The sequence below is a fragment of the Pungitius pungitius genome, chromosome 20 (assembly GCF_949316345.1).
Source record: "Pungitius pungitius chromosome 20, fPunPun2.1, whole genome shotgun sequence".
In the NCBI taxonomy this organism is placed as follows: Eukaryota; Metazoa; Chordata; class Actinopteri; order Perciformes; family Gasterosteidae; genus Pungitius; species Pungitius pungitius.
The window spans coordinates 8,239,153-8,263,207 of NC_084919.1; the positions used below are offsets into that span (position 1 = coordinate 8,239,153).

General features: G+C 45.2%; 1 protein-coding gene across 3 annotated transcripts in view; it reads right to left on the reverse strand.

Annotated features, from left to right (window-relative positions):
- The window catches only part of nbas (NBAS subunit of NRZ tethering complex), a 106,377-nt gene that overhangs the window by 29,609 nt on the left and 52,713 nt on the right, over nucleotides 1–24,055 (reverse strand). For all 3 annotated transcript variants that reach the window (XM_037449412.2, XM_037449411.2, XM_037449410.2), the window contains 8 exons: nucleotides 23,706–23,829; nucleotides 20,253–20,329; nucleotides 19,593–19,730; nucleotides 12,829–13,052; nucleotides 12,421–12,531; nucleotides 7,318–7,568; nucleotides 4,298–4,638; nucleotides 2,499–2,723 (listed from right to left, as the gene is read on the reverse strand). In XM_037449412.2, coding sequence (XP_037305309.2) covers nucleotides 2,499–2,723; nucleotides 4,298–4,638; nucleotides 7,318–7,568; nucleotides 12,421–12,531; nucleotides 12,829–13,052; nucleotides 19,593–19,730; nucleotides 20,253–20,329; nucleotides 23,706–23,829 — 1,491 coding nt within the window. The remainder of the gene's footprint in view (nucleotides 1–2,498; nucleotides 2,724–4,297; nucleotides 4,639–7,317; nucleotides 7,569–12,420; nucleotides 12,532–12,828; nucleotides 13,053–19,592; nucleotides 19,731–20,252; nucleotides 20,330–23,705; nucleotides 23,830–24,055) is intronic.

Sequence of the window (24,055 nt, forward strand, 5' to 3'; positions counted from 1 at the left end):
CTTTGCTTGTTTTTCTCTTCCAATAAAAACGGCTTGAGAATCTCAACCTGGTGAGGTGAACGTGGCCTGTGGTCGTGTGTTGTGTGTTGTGTGTGTTGTCTGCTGTGTGTTGTGTGTGTGTGTGTGTGTGTGTGTGTGTGCGCGCGATTAAGTGACCATCTATCGTTGTCTGTTTATTTAATCATTTTTCTGTTTTTCTCCCTTTGTTGTCTTTCTATATTAATCCGCTCTGGAGGTTAATACTTAATACCGGACTCCTGAGGCTGCACGAGCTTTGCTGGGTAAATGCGGCGTGCAGATACTGTGAGAAGCAGGGCTTGTAAAGTTAGATGCCCGCTGCTGCTGGTACTGCAGGTCGCTCTCGTTTGCGAGGAGAGAGACCAGCAACACTTTGTCGCGTTTTTTGTTGTCTCGAGTTACCTCAAAAGGGCAAACTTTTAGAAAGCAATCTGAAAGCACTCGTCTTTAGGAAAACAATCACAGAAGAGCTTGCGTTGATTCCCTGGAGACGTCGACATTCTCTGCATCGAGTCGAAGCAGGCTATTGATATTCATGATATATGGACATCATTCATGATATATGACAGTCATATTAAATTCATAAGTGGGTTGTCCTGGCTGAATACTGATGAGTTTTTTTTAGATAATCTTCACAAGCCGATTGTGATTCAGTTTGGGAGTCAAGTTTCAGACAGCGGTCGTCTATTTGAGAGATGGAAATCTCTTCAAAGCCATTGAGGAAGTAGCAGAGAGGCATGATTAAACAAAGCTCTCAATGCGGTGCTCAGATTAGCTGAAGTTTACAGACATCAACACTGAAATTAAGAAAAATAACAAGATGGAAAACCACATTTCTAACAGAAATTGTTATGTGGCAATTTTGGTACCAACCAAAAACTTGGTTGTCCCCAGTTTGCACCTAGTAGAGGAGACGTTTTGCCTTTCACTTCCCATCCCTCGCTCCCTCCGCTCACTTTGGACCAACTACTGCTGCTTTCAAACACAGGTTGAAAATGGCCTAAATGATAATTACTTTTAAATGTGATGGGAATTCGGCACGCTACATTACTGAGAAGGCTAATCACCACAGGCATGGGTTTTATACTCTGCAGGATTTGATCCATTGAGCCTAATATCAAAGGAAAACGAGAAGGTTATTTTGCAATCTCTACCTACTGCGTGTAATTTGCTGTCCGTCTCTGTGGCAGTTTAAGGCGCTGGGGTACGTTCCTCTACGATCCCCCATTATTCCCAGCAGCTGGTCACGTACACTTGATAAATGACCACGGTGCAGCCAAACAGAGCCTACACGGCTCCTTCTATCTATCTTTCTCTACCCATCTGCCCTTTCGTGGTACTTCTATCCTTTGTAACTATCTCTAAGGATATAATCACTTCCTGCACTAAAAGAAGGGAAGACTTTGTGTGTGTGTGTGTGTGTGTGCGCGTGCATATGTAAATTTAGCATTGGCTCTGTCTCGTAATGCCTGTATCTTCTCCACCATTATGGAGGGTAAATGCTTCTAAGCACCGATGAATCACTCAGTAAATATCGTAAACATGCACAGCGTGCGGGTCAGAAACGATCAGTTTTTGCGGGTGTCTCATAGTTGCCTAGCAACACTGAGCTCCCCAAATAACAAGGTCCCCTCTCTAGCCCCACATTGATTTTGTGTGTATACACACAGACAAACACGCTCACAAACACACACACACACACACACACGCTCACACACACACACACACACACACACAACGGTGAGGCAAGTCTGCGTGACTTTTCTGAGTGACATAGCATTGTGTGCATACTTTACACAGCCATATAGCGAGCTCACTTCAAACAGAGCAGAGTCCACAAAGTGTGTGTAATGTGTAATTGTGTCATAACGGAAGTGAAGGCATGACTTGGTCACTTATTTTTCCATGACATTTTTCAACCTAATATTTCAAAAACATTTTTTAAAGCAACATATTCTTTCCATGACATCTTTCAACATATTTTGACTTTTTAAAAAACATTTAATGACTCCATATATATATATATTGTTTTAATTTCATGCCATTATTCAACACAAGATTTGTATTTTTTTCTTTTGGGTCCTGTGTAAATCAACAAGATGAAAGACACACAAACTGAGTATATGTCACTTGTAGATGTACTATGTCATAGTAGGTTAGAAAGTTTCAAGACTTTCTAATATAATATGCATAATAGGTTTTTCACTATATCGTCTCATTTATACAATAGTACTATTTAAGGCAATCACATATTCTTGCCATCTCTTTTAAGTAAACCACTAGATGAAACACAAAACCACTAGGATGCAGCTGAATCAAATTTACAGTAACTTACCATTTCAGCCCTGAACTGATCACCATATATTGCGTATGCTAAACTTTGGTTCTCCACTGTTTTTTAACCCATCATTTACAACAAATGAACAAGAAAAGATCTTCTCCCAAAATAACACCGGAATAGTCTGGCATATGGGGCCTACCTGCTGGCAGTCTTTGAGGGACAGAACGAAGGGGTGGCTCAGGGTGTCCAGGTGGGCCTGCGACTGCCGCAGGTGCGTCAGAGCCTCATCAAAAGTCATCTCGGCTGGGTCCTTCCGCAGAAGCTCCCCGCTGCCATCGGCACCTCTCTTCCTGCTCTTCTCGCCCAGCTGGCGCAGGGCTTTGGTGGCGCGCCTTATCACCTCCGACCTCGCCTGGATGCTCAGCTGGAGACGGAAGAGGATGGATGGAAGGCACACCAGGACGAGGAGGAAGGACGGGATAAGGAGAGCAAATTGGGGTAGGGGTGTGGGTCAAATCGAGGGTAGAGGGGGGAAGAGAGGCGCACAAGTAATGTACCGTGTATTCATTTCAAACTTAACGAGTTGACGAGCCTTAATGTATTCACAAAAATATCAACAGGAATTGGGGTGGCATCTGTGCGAGGCGTGTGTGAGAGAGATAGCTCAGCTCACAGCATGGTGTGATTGATTATATTCAGTAGGGCAGAAGGGGGGCTTTGGCTGTGGGAGGTTTTACTCTCTTCCATGGAAGCGTGCACGTTCACACCAGAGAAGACATTTACAAATCCTCCACCCTCACATCACCACCTACGTCAGCCACACACTCAGACACATGCAACTCATACGTCTGCCTTGGCTAGATATCACGACTGAGACGGACAGCACTTCCCTCTGCCCGGACAGGATGATCACTCAAATAGAGTTTCCTGACAAACCGGCACAATTTCTCTCAGGGGAAAGTTTGTAGAAGTTTTTTTCCTCTTTTGTTATATGTGTGTGTGGGGAAAGAAGCAGATATAAAAAATAAAAAAAACTCCAACATCAGTCAAGGCATTCGGGCCAAAATGAAAACCGGCTGGAGGTTGAGCTTCCACTAAGGAGGTTATTTGAGATCAATGCTTCAGAGAGGGGAAAGTGCCCTCGCTGTTACAGGTGAAATAAGTGAGAGTCCTCCATCTCGCCCCTTTGGCCATGCAGGTAATGGATCAATTAATTGTGGGGGGCCATAGAGGTGTGAAAGGTCAAATACATTCCTAACAGTGAGAGGGGTGAACATTTTCCTTTGAGGGTTCAAAGGGGAGTGAAAAGAGGAAAAAGACAGTGGGTTTCTGAAGGTTAATCTGCATGTTAAAAAGCAGCAGAGGGAAAATGGTGCCCGCTGGGAATTTGACTTTAATTGGCACTGAAGTGGAGTGGGATCAATTAGCTCCCTTAGAGTGTCTGCCAAAGAGACAAAAGGGGAAGAAAAGAAAGGTCTGTGGCTGGCAGTGTGTCAGTATGAAAAAGAAAAAAAGCAGTGGGCTGCTATTGATAAAGTGCTCTGAGTCACTTCCCCCTGCAAGACACTTTTTCAGATAAGATTTTTCAAATCATGACTGCAATCTGTGCTTTAAGTGAAGTGTGGATGTGAACAGAATAATGCATTTGAAATTAGAAAAGTTCAAAAAAAATTGAGCCGATGGGCACGAGAGGACTGTGCGGACGATGGAGATGACAGTGGGATGAAGTGATTGGATACCCCCCACAATCCTTCCTCTTAGACAATATTAACCTTGTCTGGGTGCCTGCCGGGGTACACACTACCTCGTGCTGCAATTAGGAATTGCAAACTTCACACCGGTTCCTGTCTGAACCTCCTTCAGGCTGGACCGCATCACACAGTTTTCCCTCTCTCGTGCCGAGCGTTGGTTCAGGGTGACACATCCTCTCAATAGTTTGCCGCCAGGTTGATGCTCTGAATTTGGAATTTTGGGGGTTTGAGTAAAATGAAGGCGTACCTGTTCGGCTGCATCGGGTGAGAAGGTCACGTTGTCCAGGAAGTCGACGGCGTCCGCCGGGACCAGCCTGTCCAGGTATTTGGCGCACGTGTCGTACGCGTGGAGGTAGTCTTGTTCGTTCTGAGGGGCTCTCTTGAGCAAGACTGGGTCTCCTTTCCAAAACAGCTTCTGCAGCCACGCTGCGTGGACTGCACTGGGGGACACTGTGCCCCCCCCACCTCCAGGCACAGGCAGCCGATTAGCAAGTTTGGAGATGGACAGTACGTTCTGACTGGTCAGAACTGGTTGCAAAGTCACCAGTGGATCCGACGTTTCATCTGTTAGCTTCCGGTAGTTCAAACCTTCAGGAAAAAAAAAGAGTTTACTATTTAGGAACAAGTTTGCACTACATATTTCTATAAGATTTTTTTATTTAAAACACTGAACACATCCTGATTGCGTGTTTTCCACACCTTTAATTGAATTCTGGAATCTGTTGTATGTATTTTTTATTTATACGGCTTTTCATAAAAATATAGAAGAAAAAAAAAGTGATTCTCAGGCATTATACATACACAACAAAAAAAGTGCATTGTGGTGGAAGAATTAGCATTCACAACTACAAGAGCAAACCCAACAAAACGCTGTTCAGAAAGTGGCTCTTTTCCTGCTGCAATTACATGCGACATGTGCAAAGCATACAGCGCTTGCAGGATAATTACTGTGATTTGATATGCAGATGTTGTTGAATTTTCTATTACATGACAGAAATGCGCGGGAGAGAATAAAAGGTTTATGTGAACAATGAAGAGCGTGTGCGAATGGCAGTGCCATCTGCATGCAAAGGGGCACAGCCTGTGAATCCGTCTGAAAACGCCACTGCAGTACCGCTGTGTGTGTGTGTGTGTGTGAAGGAGAGAGAGAGAGCAAGTGGCATGTTCTTAGTCTCAAGCACTATCAGACAGACACATTACTGTGGCAACACCACAGCCTGTCTGGGCCTTAAATATTTAACACATGTCTGCCTGTGGGGAGGACTCAGTCAACGCTGCTCGGAAAGCCTCACATGCTCTCACACACACACACACACACACACACACAAAACTGTAAGAGTGCACACACAATACTTTCAGACAAGTCCAGACGGACACTTAAACCACAGATAAGAGTTACACGCACTTACACATGTACACCCTCTCTATGCCTGTCTGTCTCTCCCCTGCCCCATGTCATCCTCTACCTCGGGAGAGCCCTGCTCAGACAGTCACCTGGTGCTGTGTCTGAAACTGTGTGATGAATATTGGACACACACCACCTGTCTCTACATTGTCTGCATGCCTTTTCAGTCGGTTTAGTGGTGCAAATGAGTCACTTACAAGTGTGGTTGTGTGTGTGTGTCCTAGAGTTGATTAAAGCGACAGCCTGCTTGTCAATTTTGCTGCAAAGTGATCATGTGCGGACACACAGACTAGTGCTAGTATTATATGGATATTTGTGTGAGGGCTTTCTTTTGCTGCAGTTGGGCAGAAGTGAAGAGTGAGCAACTAGAGCCTGGCATTGCAGTCCTGATGACCTTGGTATTTCCTCCTCATTTTGAAGCAATGTGTAAGGAGCTCGAGTCGGAGCAAAGCCTTCATGTTTCATTTCTGCTGTTTCTGCTGCTGGCTCAAGAAAGGAGACGCCACCAAGTTATTAATTAGTGATTGCCGCGTTGCATTTAGGCGAGCCATTCCCAGGGCTCTGTTATCATTTATTCATTATTTTATCATGTTATTCAAGAAAATTGGCCATCTAGGGCAGATATATAATCCTGTATGATCATTTATTATCTTAAAAATTATATAAAAATAAATATATACAAGTCATACAATGACATATCACACAATTAAGTTGTGTAAATGATTGATAACACACAAAAACGCCAACTATCAGAAAATCCCTGGTGGAGCAATTCTCTACTCTTGAAATGAAAGAACCATTGAAAGTGAAAAATAAGCCATAACAACCAAAGGGCGAAACAACCCGTTTCTATTTTAGAGGTATGATACGGTAGTTGTGTGGGAATGAAACTGAAATGAAGTAGATGCAGCGCGAGCTTAAAGTAAAGTACTTTTTTTGAAATGCAAAAGGGAGTTAATGTGGATGACTTTAGGCGTGTGCGTGTGTGTGTGTGTTAAACAGAGACACGTGTCACCGGTAAAAGCCGCGGCGTTATCTGGAGCCGAGGGAGGAAGTGAGGCGTGAAAACACAGCTGACACCTGGCTGACCTTTACTGAACCTCAGCGACAGGTGACACCACCTCCACCTGCACACACAGCCGGGCTTGTGCACTGTAGCCAGATCGCTGAACCAGTGACACGCTCCAGCCTGGACACGGCGTCCTTGGAGACGCTGCCGCTACCTCGGGACTCTGAGTGGAAACAGGCTCTGCCGGTGCCGCTGTGTCACAAGCCCGGGCTGTTGGCTGGATCGGCATGGTATACAGAGGTGGATTGCTCCCCTTGTGCGAGTAGTTTTGTCTGTGTCAACCCTGATGCAGAAAATTTGAGTAAGAATTATTCCGCGTGGAGTTTGAATCGACTAGGATTTTGCTCACTCGGGTAGAATTTTTAAATTCATTTCCACGTAGGATATCGGTACATTAAGCCGGGCCCAATCCAAGGCACGTCTTATTTTATACGCCTATTTTCTCCCTTTTAAAAGCATACATTCTTTGGCAAATGGGCGATTTTGTTGATTGAGATATTGTAAGCGTTGGCATTGTCGAGCCAAAGAAAATCAATTCCTTTCTTTACAATACATGCATCTTGCATAGATGATTGCATAAGCAAAGTGTGGATGAATTCGTAGCGGAGGGATTAGTAGTTGCATATAATTTGAAAGAATTCAAACTTAATCAGGTTTTTCGTTGCAAACCGCATCCATAGGTTGAAAAGGTTGCATTTTTAGGAGATGATGCAGCGTGTTATGGCTGCCTTTCGTTCTTACTGCGTCTTGTGGTCGTGGCTCCATCTGCATGAAAGAGAAGAAAAGCTCTTACCGTTGGCAACAGTTCGAAGCTTCCTGAGCAGTTTGACGTGGGAGTCTGGCTTGATGGTGGTGGTGACGTAGGGCTCACAGCCTGCGGCCTCCAGTAAGGTGTAGTAGTAGAGCAGCCGGCCCTGGTCGCTTCCCTCCACGGTGGGCAGAACGTACTTGGTCATGTGGCCGTAAAAGGCCTCCGGGTCGCGCTTCAAAGTGTCAAACAGGCCGAGGGACTCGCTCCGGGATTCAATGTCATTGGTGGAAAGACTGGACGTGAAAGGTAAAGAGAACAAAGCAACGTTACATGTTTCCACAAGGAACATGTTGTTTCATAGCCATACAAACACATTTTTGACACCATGTAAACACCTGCTGTGTGAGATACGTCTTCTCTACATCAAGTTTCTGGCATCATAAACGGCAGCTTGTTTGAAAAAGAAAAAAACTAATAAGGAACCAAGTTGTTCACATAAGCAGCGATAACTACTGCGCCGAAAAAAGATCAGAGAAAGCATGAGCATAAAAATATAAAAAAAGAAAAGAGGGAGATATCCAGCACTGTAAAGTGTTTGTTAGTATAGAAAAACAGGACAGATCTGTGGGCTTATCTCCAAAGACACAGTCCCACGAAAATGAGATGAGGACTATAGATTGCTACTGAGAACAGTGAAAAGGAAATGAGGAAGAGGGGGACAGAAAAGAGGGTGAAGATGAGACGCGGACGTGCTCCGAGAGCGGAAAACATCTGCGACAGCGGTCGGTGGTTCGGAGGACAGGAGGACGAGTGAACGGAACGCGGGAAAAACACCGGCGACAGGAGAGGAGAACCGCAAGCAAAAGGTTGAACAAGGGAAGAAGCAAAAAATGAGCAAAAAAAAAAAAAAAAGCAGGAGGCGGTTTGTCCCCGAGAGGCTCTGAGCCATCAGTGTGTGTGGACGTTTCTGTTAGAACCAAACGAACATCGACGAGGACAACCGTTCCTCGGGGCTCTCCATCAGAGGCTCTCGACCAAAACAGAGAGGGCAGACAACAAGCTCCATAATGCAGATAACGCTGATCGTCCGCACAACGGGGGGCTCCACAGAAGCACCAACAACTTAAGTGAAGACTCTCGCTCGGTCGCTGCTCCTCTCTCACTGCCAAAGCCCAATCAGAGCCCTGGCGTTTCATTATTTAAATCACATAAGTGACTGGAAGCACCACGGCATGAGAACAAGTGGTGTTAAAAGAATGGAGGAGGGGGGTGGGGGGGGGGTCAGGGCCCTGAGGTCATGTCAGACTCTGTTTTCACCCCGGCCCTCTTCCTCTGTCCAGGTACAAGAAGCATCGAGCTCGCATCTCTCTCCGTAAACAGCACAGTTCCCCCCCTCAGATACTCCCTCTCTCAGATTGGGAAGATGAATATAAATATATATATATGTTTTTTTGCTGCGCAGTGCATTAACTGGACAATAGCTATCAACAATTTGACTTGATGACGTGTTTCTTCGGGAAGCAGTGCTTCTATGCTTATTACACGTACAAACACACCATCTGCAAATCTACACCCACTTTTGTGAAAATCATTACATGTGATATTGAGTTTGTGGCTGATGCCTTTCGAGTCCCTTCCTGTTGGCGACGGCCAAAAACCCTCGCAGTCTCCGCTATGCAGTCTGCCTCCTAAATGCAGTCCAGCGTGGATGTCCAAAATGTTCTCCCCTTATAACTGAATTTTGGCAACAACCAATTCCTGATTAAAATATCCGGCTCTTTAACTGCTAAATGCCGTTTTATGCTGCCAGGTATTGTACAGTGAGTTGAATGCGTTTCTTTTTTCATAATAGTAAATAGCCGCCTTGTGCCAAAAAGAATGTCATTATTTTTACAGTCATTTGGTCATTAACCAAAAGCACAAAACAAATTAAAATTGCTGACTTTATGATGCCTAGAGAAAACTGGCGGACCAACAAGCTCCTGAAGTTGCCATCCCTCGAGCCCTGCTGCTACCACTGCGGAAATGTTCATTTCTAATATGTATTCATGAAACAAAACATAATTAGCACCAAAAAAAAGCATACACATGTCACATGGCAGTTAAGAAGAGCGGGTCACATGAGGAGCGTTAATTTACTAACTGCTTTCGTTTCAACCGTCCGACTTTCGGAGCGATTTGCATTGCTCTGAAAAGTCTTGACCCACACCAGCCGCGCGCGGTTCAGTCTAAAATACTTTTGCCGTTTTCTTTTACCTACTATGCCACATGCAGTGGCATTCTTCAGACTGAGAACCCCAACCCAATGGCTCGAAGAATCGAGCTCAGAGCCACTCTGCAGGTCACGCTGCAGGCTTAAACCTTGCACAGCATCTCAGGGCAGCACATCGAAAGTCCCTACAGTAAGTATCAGAACCAACGGCAGCGGAGCAGAGGAATTTTCTTCATTTGAGAGAGATTGTTTGAGATAATCAAATGGACGTCTGCAGCAGCATGATGCAAACAGGGTGAACCATTGCTCGTGTGGCAGCTACAAAGGGCGCAACAGCCTCACGCATAGGCTAATGAGGAGAGTCTAATTTGCAAGAATGACTAGTCATTCATTTGCTTCGGTTTTGCTAAAAAAAAAAAAAAAAATGCCCTTGGCAGTGAGGAGATGAAAGAGATCAGGAATTTTTGAGGACAGATGTGAATGCTTGTTGCCACAAGGTCGCTGAAAGGTGAAGGTTGCTGGTTCAGTAGAAATAAGGGTCAAACTCGTCGGATGTTATGAAGAGGAATTGAGGGGGTTCTGGCATCGCAGGTCAATACTTAGCCTTCTCGTAGGGCCTCACATGGCAAGAGTTAGACTATTCACATACACCATTTTTCATGAAGTTATGACTGTATGGTGTGTAACACTGCAAATGTGCGATGTCATTTGAACTTTGTCTTCACCGGCTGTGCAGTCTCGATGGAGTCGGTAAAGAACTCAAAAAGCTGTCCTCGCCGTCTCTGAGCAGTCCTCATTAGGCTCAAAGAAACACACCTCTTCTGGATGAGACGGGCGGGAGAGCTGCCACAAAAGACTATTTCTCATCACGGGACAAACGCCGCTCGGCAGAAAAAGCAGCGCCGCCATTGGAAATCTGTGATGCTTGTTTGGATCAGCTGACCGCCAGCCAGCGTGGAACTCCAGCTGTGACGGCGAAGGCTTTTACAAGACACTGAGTTAATGTCATGTGCACAAGGTCAAACAGAGAGAGAGAGAGAGAGAGACTTGGCAGGTCACCAGCGAGTAAAAAGTCAGGCACCCCCTTTTTGGAAAGGTCTCTTAACTGATTTAACAACTGTCACTAAAATGTCAATAAAAGCAGCTGGAATGAGTGTTCCTAAACGCCTCCCCCACCCCCCCACGCACATGCACAAAGCCCTCCATGCAGAGAGGGGCATCGATTCCTCCCAAGCGTTTATTCTGTGTTAATAGGACTGTCTCAGGGACACTCCGGCTCCATCATCCATCTCTTCTTTCTCCATCAATCCATTCAACCCCTCCACCCCTCCCAGGCTGCACACACTGATTCAGTGGGTATTTCTTTGGTGCCTAATGACCTTTTCTCCAGATGCGGCGTTTTGTAACACTTAACGACGACGGTCCCCGGGGCTCTTTCTGCGAATTTCACCTCGAGTACATTTGCGCATTTTTCCATTTGTCACCTTTCATCGTATTGCTAATAATATATGCGCCTATTTCATTTCAAGAGCCGCAGATCTCTACAGTGTCATCGGGACTCGTTCGGGATCTCTGGCTGCAGCTTGGATGTCCGACACCAGTACTGTATTTCTTTTGAAACGGAAAATCAATGCAACTAGGATTCTGAATCATCATTTAATTTTTCTCAAAACTGAAGATGATTCCTCGTGCACAACGATTTGTGAAGCCGCCCGCTAGGTGTTCATCCGACAACCTGGACTACGGCTCCCTTCTGGATGGAGCCTGTGCGTCTCCCATTGGACTCGGCCCAAAGTTCCCCTCAGACACCACCAGCTGCCCGTCGCTACTTGCATCCGGTTCAGAATGGCGACCCCGGCCGACCTCTAGCCTACGTAGACCAGTCTAGGCCAGGAAGCTGGACAGGATTCCTTACGCACTTTCCGCGTATTTAAATTTAGTTTGTTTGCATGCACTTTTTGCGAGACCGCTTTGGAGAAAATCAATGTCAAATGAATGTAATGCAATAGGAGGCCTCGCCTTGATTCCAAGTACCAGATTCAGAGCTAGACAGAATGAGTGAAAGGCAGCATTTCCCTACAGGGATCAATACCAGTTTAAATTCCATCTCACACCGCTGCTTCTGTCTGCGTGCATCTTTTCCTTTAACTTTCCCCTCTTCTGCTCTATTTATACCAGTCGCTGTGTCCATCCATCCGTCAAATCAATACGCATATTGCAGATGCCTCTTGCCAAGATTGTAGTATGAATATTCTTCACACATTTGTCACGATCTTGAGATTTGTGTAGAAACTCCCCCCCCCACACACACACACACAGCAGCTGTGGTGGGGTTTGAAGAAGGAATAGGTTGTAATTTATCGTTAAGTAGAGTCCATAAACCATTTCCCTTATATCAGAATGCGACAGCGGGGTTATTTATCACAGATGCAAACACGTGCACGCACATCTGCTGAAAAGGCATTCTATTAAAACAAGAAAAGGTGCAGAGCTAGTCAGATCCTTAGCCATAAAGTCAGAGAGGAAATAGATTATGGAAATAGACTGACACACTCAAGCGCACACATACAAACACATATTCACAACATGCTTGATTAACCGACGGGGTGCTTTGAGTAGGCTTTTAGGTAGAAGGTGTCAGTTGGAACTCGGCTGTGTTGTTCTTTAAATTATTGGCTTTACATTTCAATTTTTTATAATTTGTAAATAGAGGACTAGGAAATGTGCACATACTTAACTAAAAAGACACGAGAGTAAAAAAATAAACCAGAGCAGTATGCGTTTCTTTATCAAATTACAGAAGCTTTAAGGAACATTTCTAGTGTGCATTGACTGACTTAATATAGCAAACCGAGGTGAGGAATGCTCAGGGAGGCTTATGTGAGGGTGTTTTCGGTTTGTGTGTGTTTGTTTGTTTGTTTGTGTGCATGTACCCGCTGTCTGTAAAGAGGAACTCAAGGTGAGTCATGTAGACCTCCCACAGAGGAACGCTGTAGCGCTTAGCCAGAGACAGAGCGATCCTGTACACGTCCTCCTCCAGCGTCCTGAAAACACACACACACACACACACACACACACACACACACACACACACACACACACACACACACACACACACACACACACACACACACACACACACACACACACACACACACACACACACACACACACACACACACACACACACACACACACACACGGGTGGAGAGAATAAAACTGATCAGACTCAATGAAGCAGAATCACACCCACTCGTATGCATGTAAAACATACTCGGTCAATCAGTCAGAGAAACGTGGTACGGACCACGCGTATTCCTTCCAGTCCACTCGCTACTTACTCCGAGAGGCCGAGGATGGTCTCCTTCTTGTAGTCGGCGTCGGAGCTGAAGCGCTGGACGTCCACTCCGCGGCCGAGCCCCTGGAGCACCTGGGCCTGGGTGAAGTCCCTCAGGCGCTCGTTGTACCCGTGCAGCTGGCCGATCATCTGCTGCAGCTCCTCCGGCCAATCCGAGTAGGCGGACACGTGCAGCGTGACCAATCGAATCAGCTCCTTCGGGTCAGCCTTTGAAAGGAGGAATAGTAATTAGTTTACTCGCAAATTGCTGCTGAATGTGTTATTTCGGGAGGCTAAAGCCAAGTTTAGACTGTTTTACGACATCCTCCAAATACATACTGGATTTGCAAATCCCATGTTGAAAAACTAAAATCTTTACAATTTTTGCCGGCTTAACATTTGTCAATTTAGATTTTTTTTTGCAGTCAAGTCAATCAAAACCTCAAACATCATTTTTGATACAATAAAGAAGATGTTCTAAAGAATGTTCATGGATTGGCAAAAAAGCTTGAATTGATTGTATTTGTTGATATTGTGTTATTATTGTTACTAATGTGCTCCTGGAACCACTTTGTAAAGAAAAAAAATCCAGATTGGTCTCGAGAACAAAAGGTTGCGTCAGAGGAAGAGAGCGCAGCGAGATGACGGGACGGAAACTGCACCAGTCCAACCTCAAAAGATGCAGGATTTATTTCCAGCACACAGAACCTGTTGCTCTTACTTGTAGAGCGTTCCAGGAGGTGCACCACAGTGCACAAGCCACCAATTAACTGCCCTTAAGGCTGCTCTTTTTGCGATTCAAACAAGCTACCCTGCGCGGTATCTGAAACTGCACACGGCTTTTGATGCTTTGCAGTGACAAACTAGTATACAGTATACCATTTTTTTTAAATGGCTGTAATTCTCTGCAAACTAAAAGGTAGGGAAAGATAAAAGATCCAGGACGTACTCCTATAACTTGTCAAAAGATGGCTTCCAGGGAGACATTGACTCAGTCACCCCATTTAAAACCGGGCAACTCTTTACGTGCCTTTTCTCCCCTCACGCCTGAAAAATATGGAAAAAATGTACCAGGAACCATAATTGCACCGGTGAATCAGGCCTATGGGGAATTTGACAGCGGATACACATTTACGCAGGCAGCAGTAGGTGAATGTAGCATCTCTCTCATCACCTCTGTTCTAATTAAATGTGCCCCTGAATTTGGTTTTTGGCCCCTTAAGAGTTGTCGCCCAGCAGGATGAGATGGCTTATTCACTGATCTTATTTGCATAAGGTAATTACGGCGGCTGGAGACATGTGAGCCTGAAAACGGAGGTGTGTGTCTATATTTGTGTCCCTTCCCGCCCTCAGCATGTGTGTGTGTGTGTTTGTCATGGTGGCAGTTCAAAAGCAGGACAGGAGCGAGAGAGGGACAGAGTTAGAAAGAGCAGAATATTAAAAGTCTCGACAGTCAGTGGTGGAGGAAATAAGCCGGGAGATTGGAGCAGGAAAGCGATGGAAGGAAGGAGAGGAAAAGTCGGTGTTATTTGTTAATGCGGGTGTAATTTAAAGAATTCAGACGAGGAAAAATGACACACAAAGGAGAAAACAGGAAGAGAGAAGAAAGTCTGCTGCAACTGTGATGGACGGGCCGATGTTTGAAGAGCTTTATTGAAATAAGTCTTTCATGACGAAATTCTGTTTGCCGTCTCTTTCTCACTCTGTCAATCATCTGTCGTACTTTGTCCTCTGGGCGAGCTGGATTAAACCTTCCATAAACCTCTCTGAACATTTGTTGTACCGTGCATATTTCAAATCGCCGCGAACTCCTTCGTCTTTTGAATAAATATTCTTTTCAATTCTATTTAATCTTCAAATTAAGCAAAAAAAAACGCTTGTATTTCTCACTGTCTATTTATCTTATAATGACTTGCTCATCTCATTGCAGAGTATCTTAAACAGCCCACTTGTAGTCTTTGGTGTGCGGGAGGGACGTTTAATCCGTATGTCGAGTCTAGCTGCATAAGGTAGCACGTGATGTTGCGTCGCTGGGAGGAAGCCGGCTCTCTCCAGCTCCCTCTTAGCGGTTCCAGCGCTGCCTCGGGCTTTTTTCTCCAAACTCCCTCCTTCCTGTGATACTGCAGGAGTGTAAAAATAAAAAGTCTCTGTCCCTAACTCTTTTCATCCAGGCTTGCTGTCTGGTTGCACTCTTAATGTGCCGCGTTACCTTATTTCAGTCACGACCTCGCAGCCGTGTAATCTCCTTCGGCCTTTTTCCAAATGCGGTCTGCTTAAATATTTAATATGATCACAGCGACTCTGATAGTAACTATTTGTCAATATCATCATAGGAATCAACTAAATTGTATTACTCATTATTCCCTTTTACCAAATTCTGTTCCGCCTGTCATTGTGGCTAATATGTTAATATCTTATATCAAAATATACATTGATATCTACAGGGTAACTATGTATTGACACATTATACTCGTTCCAGTCACCTTTGTCATTTTAAAAAGAAAAACATATTAGTAATAGTAGTAAAGCCAAGCAAAATCGGCAGAGGTTATACAGCTAAATTATTAACATGGAAGAGCCGAGCTAGTAGAATAAATTAATATTAATTGCTGTTAAAATCAAAACACTTCATTTGCTCTCAATTAGTTGGGCCATCCTTAAAAGGGGTTTGAGGCGGTTAAAGGCGGAACTCTGTTGCATTCTCAGTATAATTATCATTCTGCGTGTGAGTTACCCTGACATCATCAAACTCGTAGCCTAGTTCTTAACACATTGGCTCTTTGAGTCCGTTTGTGAGGCGAGGAACACACAAACACAACAGAGGCTCCGAGAACCCCCTACCTCGCGGGTTAGCTGGTAATGATCTAAATGAGATATGTTTATATCCTGCCCAACACTTTGCTATACAGTCAGTGGCCTCATTAGCACTAATTCTGTAAGTGGAATACGCAGCATGTGCACATTATTAGGCATGTCAGACTCTAAGGGGGAGGGAAACTCCATTTTAAGCCTTCCTACACTTAGCACAATCAACCCCAGCGCATCAAATCAGAGGTTTATAGTAGTCGGCCACGTAGTCCACAAAAAGCATCCGCGCTGACCGCCGTAAACGTGTCGCTATAAGTGCGCAAAGTGCTGTTATATTTCCGAGTCTTGATGCTGGGAGGGAAACACTTCTCCTCATCTTTGCTCCCCTAATCTATTTGTCTCTGCTGAGTGCTTTGCTAAATGTTGTGCCTTATTTTTTTCCGGTCCGAAAAAAAAAAACACAGTTTACATTTCCTTCAGGTAGATGCAAAAGACAAATTGATATACTTAATAAAATGTGCACATTCTATTTCCAATTCACTGACTCCATCGGAGAGCTTTTGTAACAAAAGGAAATGTCATAATGAGATGTTCACAGAGCTGGGCGGACTGTCTAAGTGATGTACTCCGCAGTCACGCTGGGTGCGCCTATGGCACAGGTGCACATGCTTTAAATGTATGATTACTTGCGAGGCCCCCGAGAGAGCGAGTGATCGATACTCAGTGAGTAGAGAGGGGGGAGATGAATGGTTGAGTGAAAAAGCTCAACGTCTTTACTCAGCACATCGGCTGCACATTCACAGCTCCGCGCGCTGCGACACCGCCGAGGACGGGGGGAGACGGGCCTCAACATCCGCACAAGCCCGGGCCTACTGCGCGATGCTGGGTGAACACCACCGGCAGAATATTAACGGCAAAGAAGCCGTCTATGTGGGGGAAAAGTTGAGGCGAAATGATGAAATCTTCCACTGCGAGCAGGTGGAAATCAGCTCATTATGACTCGGGGAATAACAGAAACCCGGCATGCGTGTCATTGAGCCCCGGCGCGGCGCCGTTATGCCCCGGAGCCGCTGTCGTATGGTTGGGCTCGAAAGTCGATAGCGGGCAAAAAGAATCTTCCAGGGGCACAAAGCTGTCTGATGTGGTCCTCTGGAACCAGGGGCGCCAAACCATGCTCCCAAGGTCCCGCGTTATTGACTCCAGACGTTGACTAGCGCGCGCGCACTCAAAAATCATTTGAGACGTCTCGCTTCGGGCGGTTCGCAATTTGATGTGCAGAGATGAGGCCTTTCTCATCTCACAAATGATCCTGGAAAGAGAATTACAAAACAAGACTAAAAGGACAGTATTTTAGTTCACCTGCTTAAAGAGCAGAATTGGAATGATGCCACAAGGGCACACAAGCATCACAACACCTAAGGACTTAACTTTTAATGTGACGGCTGAGATATTAAGACTGACGCAGGGAACACTGGCTTGTTTTTCCAGGGTCTGAATAAAAAGGCTACATGTGACTAGGTTAGCCTCAAATTAATCACCAATTTTGGCAAATGTACTAGGTAAATATGAAAATATATTAAATTAGCATTCAAGGGATTGAAGGAAAGTAGGAAGAGAGTTTGAATAAAACTAAAGGGTTTTAAATTAAAAGATCACTTTCAATTTGTCACAACTCGGTTCATTCTCACAGCCACAGGCTCTATTGGCTTTGACAACAAAGTCACCAGAGAATTACTCGGGTCTGGGGGAATGAGGCAATTTTACAAAAAAAGGTCTGACAAAGCAGAGTTACACGAGTACTCAGAAGATCAGGGGAACTCGCAAAGAAGTTAGGTCTATTCCACAATCATTGAATTTGGAGGTAATAATCTAAAAAGAATGTCAGAGATAAGGCCCTCATTACACAATGATTCCATCAGCCGTGCTGCTTGGCTTACCTGGCGTCTCTTAATCAAAACCTGTATGATCATCTAACTGCTCATGTTTCTTGCCCCATCAGACTTCCTTTTAGTGACGTTACCACGTCCCGCAACGTTACCGATTCATTGGTGATGATTGTGTTATTAGCTCCGAAACTATAAATGGCCAGATAATGGAAGATAACTAATCTAGAAATAGGCTTGATTATCCTTCACTGAGGTCGTAGGAGCCTTTTCGGATAGCTACAGTACAATGAGACAAATGGAGGGATCAATAAAGCAGAACTCTACAAATGCATTTTTTATATTGGTCAACATTTCTGTCAATTTTGTGTCATCAGTATAACTAATGCATCTCAATTCAATTGATAACAATAAACACAAAAGACAAAAAAGTAAAAGAGGATTGGGATTTATGTCAGTCACAAAAGATTCCTTAAAAATAGACGAATGTGTACGCTAGTCTAGTTCACATAGCATGAAGGTCGATGAGAAATCAAATGTATGTGTGTGTATGTTGAAGAGGGTTATGGTACAATCGATGCTTTCGTTACTCCTAAAAAGGAACATTTTACTCATCTAATTCAAGTTAAGGAACAGTTTCCTTCACCTTAAGTGTAGATGTTTTGAGGCAGCGCAAAAGTTTCATATGTACAGCGCAGTCAGGGAACAGGCTGCTGATAGAGGCTTTGGAAGAATGCCAAAGACCTGAAAAAAAGAAGCCCTCACAGGGCTGTGTTACCATTTGCAAGTGAATTACTTTTCCGTCTCGAGTGTTTGGTCTTGTTGCTCAGATATGAAATTCACGTGATAGCGCCGAGAGAACGGGAAAAGGCGTGAGAGCGTCGGAGGCAGTGTTGCTGCTCCTCAAGTGGAGAGGAGACAGCTAGACACGCCACAACGCAGACGCAAATACAGGCCCAACACACACACACACACACACACTGTGTGAGGAGATGAGGAGAAAGAGACCAGCGTAAAAGCATTGAAAGGTTTTCTCTCCGTATTCGAGGAGAAAGTCGCCGCTGCCTCGTCAAAAATAGTGGAAAAAAACAACAATAACAAGCATTCTGGTGGAGAGGACACAGAAAAAGTGAAGGTACAAAGTGCAGAGCGGAGGAGGGGAAGCGGTATATATATTATTAAGTTAATGGACGTGAACTTCACTTTAGCAAGCAGGGATGGGGGAGTAATTACTGCCATTAGATGGCGGGGAGGATGTGTGTGTGTGTGTGTCGGTGTCGATGTGTGAGGATGACTCGCTCATGTCTGAGTGTGTGAGCGAGGTCTTTTTTTTGTGCCCGGTTCTGACCTCGAATGTCAACTAGGATACACTTATCCACTTTCTCTGCTGGCCTCTTTGCCTCTTCCCTTTGATTATTACAGCATTTTACGTGCACCCATGAGAGCCGCGGTCCATTCTAGGTAAAGGTCACAACCATTTCTTCTTTTATCCCCCCCCCCCCCCCCTGCTGCTACTCTCCTCTTCTTCTACTTCCCGCTCGTATGTTTTCCGGCTCTTATCTTGTTTGCATATCAATTCTCACACTTTGTCAAAAGAAACACAACATACAGCAATGTGACCTTTTCTGGTTACTTATAGCTCACTTTGTTGAGGGAAATATAGACACGTATTCCAGAGGTGATTTTGAATCAAAGCATTCATTTCCACTCAACACGTTCACTGATTCTCTCTGCTGCCAGCTGTCTCTCTCTTGCCCCTTTTTGCGCACGCACACACACACACACACACACACACACACACACACACACACACACACACACACCAGGCTCACTACACTTGGTGTGAAACGCTCCGACTAAAAAGCAAAAACAGCACCTATCCTCAATTACCTGTGAATGTGCAAATGTGCAATTTGCAGAATTTGGGGTAAAGAAAAGCTGGTGTGCAGAACCTTCTTTCAAGCATCCTTCATATCAATGTCAAATTGGAAAATGTGTCACTTGCCGCCTTGTGCATTCCACCCAGTACCTCCACTCACACCACCACCCACACACCTGATTGGTATTCCATGCTAACCTGGTAGAGAGTGTGCTTCTTGTCCTTGAAGCAAGGTGTGAGGAGAGAGTAGATCTGCAGAGAGTAGTAGTAGGCTGCCAGCTGGAGTGACAGGGCAGAAGGACACTGTTTCTCAAAGCACCTGTTGGCATCCAGTACCTGCACAGACGGGAGGGGGGGGGGGGGATATAGAGATCAGAAAGAATGGTAGCGACGGAAGGAAACAAATAATCTTAATTTAGTCCACTGAGACACAACACAATCCACTGCGCTAGCCTCCGTCTCACATTTCATCCGAGCCACCAGAAGACATTTACTGCTCCTCTGACAGCCGGGACAAAGTGGACAGGGGGCCACATATTGATGACGCGGGAATGTTTTATAGTGTGCGTCGTGTGAGATACGACGTGCGCTGGGAGACGAACGGCGCCGTGTCGCGCCTTTGATTAAGTGCTACAGTTACATGTCAGTCGGCAGCATCGCGCCCGTGTCTTTTAAGTGAGACTTCGATTGACACGCTGATGACGACAACTGGATAACACAATGGCTTGTCTAGAAGGGATATGGACTCCTTCAGTCTCTAGGATATACAGTCACACTTGTATTAGCAGAGCCTGATATAAATGTGCCTAAAATAGCTGTGTGTGTGCATGTGTGCGGGTGCAACTTGTGTCCACCAACCTGAGGCAGGGCCAGTAAGTAGGACAGAGCTAGCATCATGTCCCTGGGAAATGCATCGTTGGCCAGCTGCAGCAAAACTGGAAAAGGTTGGAGATAGAGAGATAGCGAGAGAGAGAAAGACTTAAACTCAAGCACTGAGGATTAACAACAAACCCTCCCCTCTCGACAAGTTTCATTCCACGTTTGTTGAGTTCAGACGACAATGCCTGTCAGCACACACCTCTCTGTGGGCCAGACTAAAGAGAGGGAAGGTAAAAATAGAGGGAAACAAAGTCAAGAAGCGTCATTAAAAGTCCCCCCGAGTTCTGGGATTCTGTCCATATTCTCTCTTTCCTGTGTGCCTGTGTCTGCATGTGCATTGTATGAATGCTGGTTGGTTGTGTGTGTGTGTGTTCACGTGCACGGCTTCCTGTAGAGGGAGCTTTTTATTATTCAAAGAGTAAGTACATGCCCACTTCTAATAAGTGCTCTCCAGATGAGTCCAAACTTCATCTGAGTGCACTTTCAAGTCAAATCCCCTGAATGCCAAATAAGCCTATGTATATTGACTGACATTTAATCATAAGGATCCAAAAAAAAATCAATTAAAAAAAGTTCAGCTGCTTCGGACGTGTCCATTTGAACCGCTGCTCTGGCACAGCAGGGCAATGTTGACTGTATGAATAAGCAATTTGTGATTAAAGGTCATACTGCCGTAGTGTACTTCTATTCACATACGTGTCTGCTTTGTACAACAAACAGAAAACTTTGGAACGCTACTGTCCATTAGGCTCAGCACTGCTAAGCATTAAGCCTCCCAGAGAGAACCAAAACTGCTCTTAAAGTCATCCAAACATGTCCTCGAGCTGCATCACTCCCTCTTGCAATGAGCTTTAATGTCGCGCAGCTGTGAACTGCAGTTCCATTTACTTTTTTTATTGCATTGTTGGGCATAGTGTGCATCAACACGCTCACACCAGCTCAAACAAACCAGCACACCTGATATAAAGCCCTATTTGTAGGGGACTGGTATTTCCAGGGGGGCATAATGTGATGTAAACCCGCCCGGGTACCACGGGGTAAGCGAAGCATTTTAATAGAATTTACTGACATTATCCTCCAGGTATGATGTCAAAGTTTTGTGTTAATCTCCGCTTATATTAAAAACAATATGCAATATGATTTGATATTATGAGACTGTTTTATTATTTAGGGCTATTTATGTGTGTATAATACTAAATAGGACCTGTAGCCCAGGTGCGTTTTGTTCTCCATGCGGTTCATCAAGGCAAGGTTTCTCAATTTGCACCCAAAATGCTGTCAACTTCCTCATTTACTAAAAAATGTAGCCTCCATAATTCTCAACCAGGAGCGAGGCAGAGTAAAAGTGGCGGTGATCCTTGCAAAAGAAAAACGTACAAATGACTTGACATAACCTAGGTAACACTATAGCCACAAGGCATAATACATACAGGAAAACTCTTTAGAGTTAGTGTGCGAGACGGAATTGGGACACAGCCCGTGCATTCGGTGTCCCTGAGGCCCAAGGGATTTGGCGTTGAGATGACACTTTGGGCTCAGCGATGGACTTTTGTCCAACTGCCTGTGCCTGGAGGCCACAACAGGCAAACGCACAGATGCACAATCCACCCACACACACAAGAGCAGATAAACACCACCCGCTGTAAACACACGGACTCCCCGAGTCATTCGCTCAGTCACTGCGAGGGAACGGGGGGCAGAGAGCAGGGAGGAGCCGAGGCAGACAGAATCACTTTGTAGTCTCAGACCCAACGAGAACAAAAGCCTGTGCTGGTGATAAGAGCCGCAGACAAAATGGAACAGAGTGGAGAAAAGTGGAGCATGGACAGGGGGGGAGGAGACGCACACTGCCGGAAACTAAAGATGCACCCATGTATTCATATGTGCGCGTACAGCACACGGGCCGATACCCGCCGTGTACATTTGCAGGTGGGGCTGGGGGCAGAGCGATGCGCCAGCTTAAAGAGCCATAACAGCTCTCTTAAGCGGAGTGCCCACCACCACCACCTCCACCTCCTCCTCCTGGGTTTCAATGAGCTACACCTCAGAATGAGCTGATTACACGCCTCTCTAAAGCCACTGATACCATCGGGACAGGAATTACCAGAGGGGTAAACACACACACACAAAATAGATAACCCAGACTTAAAAGCATACTGTGAGAGAGGAAAACAGACCGTGTGTGTGTGTGTGGGGGGGGGGGGGGGTGCAGGCGTGTCCTCGCGCCGCCACGAACATACATACACCCCCCGACATACAGACACACACACTCCTGCGTCAGCAAAATCAGGAACATTGTTTAGCGTGAGACAGTGACGTATTACTATTTCAGCTGTGCGTGCCGTGTGACAAACAGATGATTATAGCCTGGTCAACATGCCAATGGCAGCACTCACTGCTGTGTGTGTGTGTGTGTGTGTGTGTGTGTGTGTGTGTGTGTGTGTGACTCCCACTGCTTCCCCTCACACAAACCGCCCGTTTCTTACTCAGCTCAATACCATTGAGTCACTTTCCACTGGTGTCATCATTAATTACCTCCACCTTATCTGGGCCAGGTGAAAAATCAATATATTTATATTCTTAAAGGCCATCTCCTGGTCTGTTTTTGAGGACAGCCGGCGTGGTCATTATTCGAAGGTTGTTATCGGACGCCACGCCGCTTTTTCTTTCTCGACACGTCGCCGCTTGGGGAAGGTGACTTTTTAAGAAGCGAGATATTCCTTTAAACAGCAGGGAGCGCTTGAATTTGGTTCGATTGTGTGTGTGTGTGTGGGTGCATATCGACACATTAGCACTCTATGTTCAAAGTGTGTGTCTCGAATTCTTTAGTGTCAGCGTATTAGTATTCAAACAAGCACACGCATACACAAACGCACACACTTGCTGTTTATTTCCGTCGTGGCATTGATTTTGGCAAGCAGCTGTGATCCATCACGCAGCGTGGCCTTGATGTTTTCACTTCATACTATCTCGCTGATATCGCCGTGGTGACGTGTCATTATTTACTTTTGCCCTGGGCTACAAAGGTGTACATTAATTAATCAATGTGAGGCTATTCTTGCCACGTTGTCCCCTTTGCCCACCACATACGGTCTCACAAACACACAGGTGAGTAGGAGGCGTGACCTTACTGGACTTACCCTAGCACGCCCACAATGCATTGCGTCTCTTTAGTCAGACCTTGTAGGTTAATTAACAATAATAATAAACTGTGATTGGAGCTGACCAATGAATGTACTCGCTTGTAACTGCTCCAATTTTATTCAATAACATTCTAGTAGAAGAAGATTTTCAGAGCATCAAATGACGACCAACTAGGCAGAATTTTGGATTCAAATTTACACGGATGTTATCATTTACTTCAGAAATGGCGCTATACTTTCTTTATCTGCGTAAGCATCTGTGTGTGTGGCTGTTTTTCTGCATGCTCACCCTCCGTAGCAGGAAACAGCGTTTTTCCTTCCGTTTTGGCCTCCGCCAATTTGCCGGTCCTCAGCAGAACCTCGGCAAAGTTCTCCTGAGGCACGTCTTTGAATGTCGAATACACGTCTTGACTCTAAGAGAAAGAACAAACGAGAGTGAGTGATTGCACTGAGGGAAACACTAGGGAGAACAGGTCAGGACGCTAACACCTGTGTAGTAAACAAAGGCTTAGAGGCTTTAGATCATTTGTTTAAACGATTCTTAAACAAGTTACTCCTCAATTGTCCTCCTCAGTTAACAATGAAAATCTCACGTCTATCTCTGCAGCTCTTTTGTTCTTGTCTCTCTCCTCAATCGGC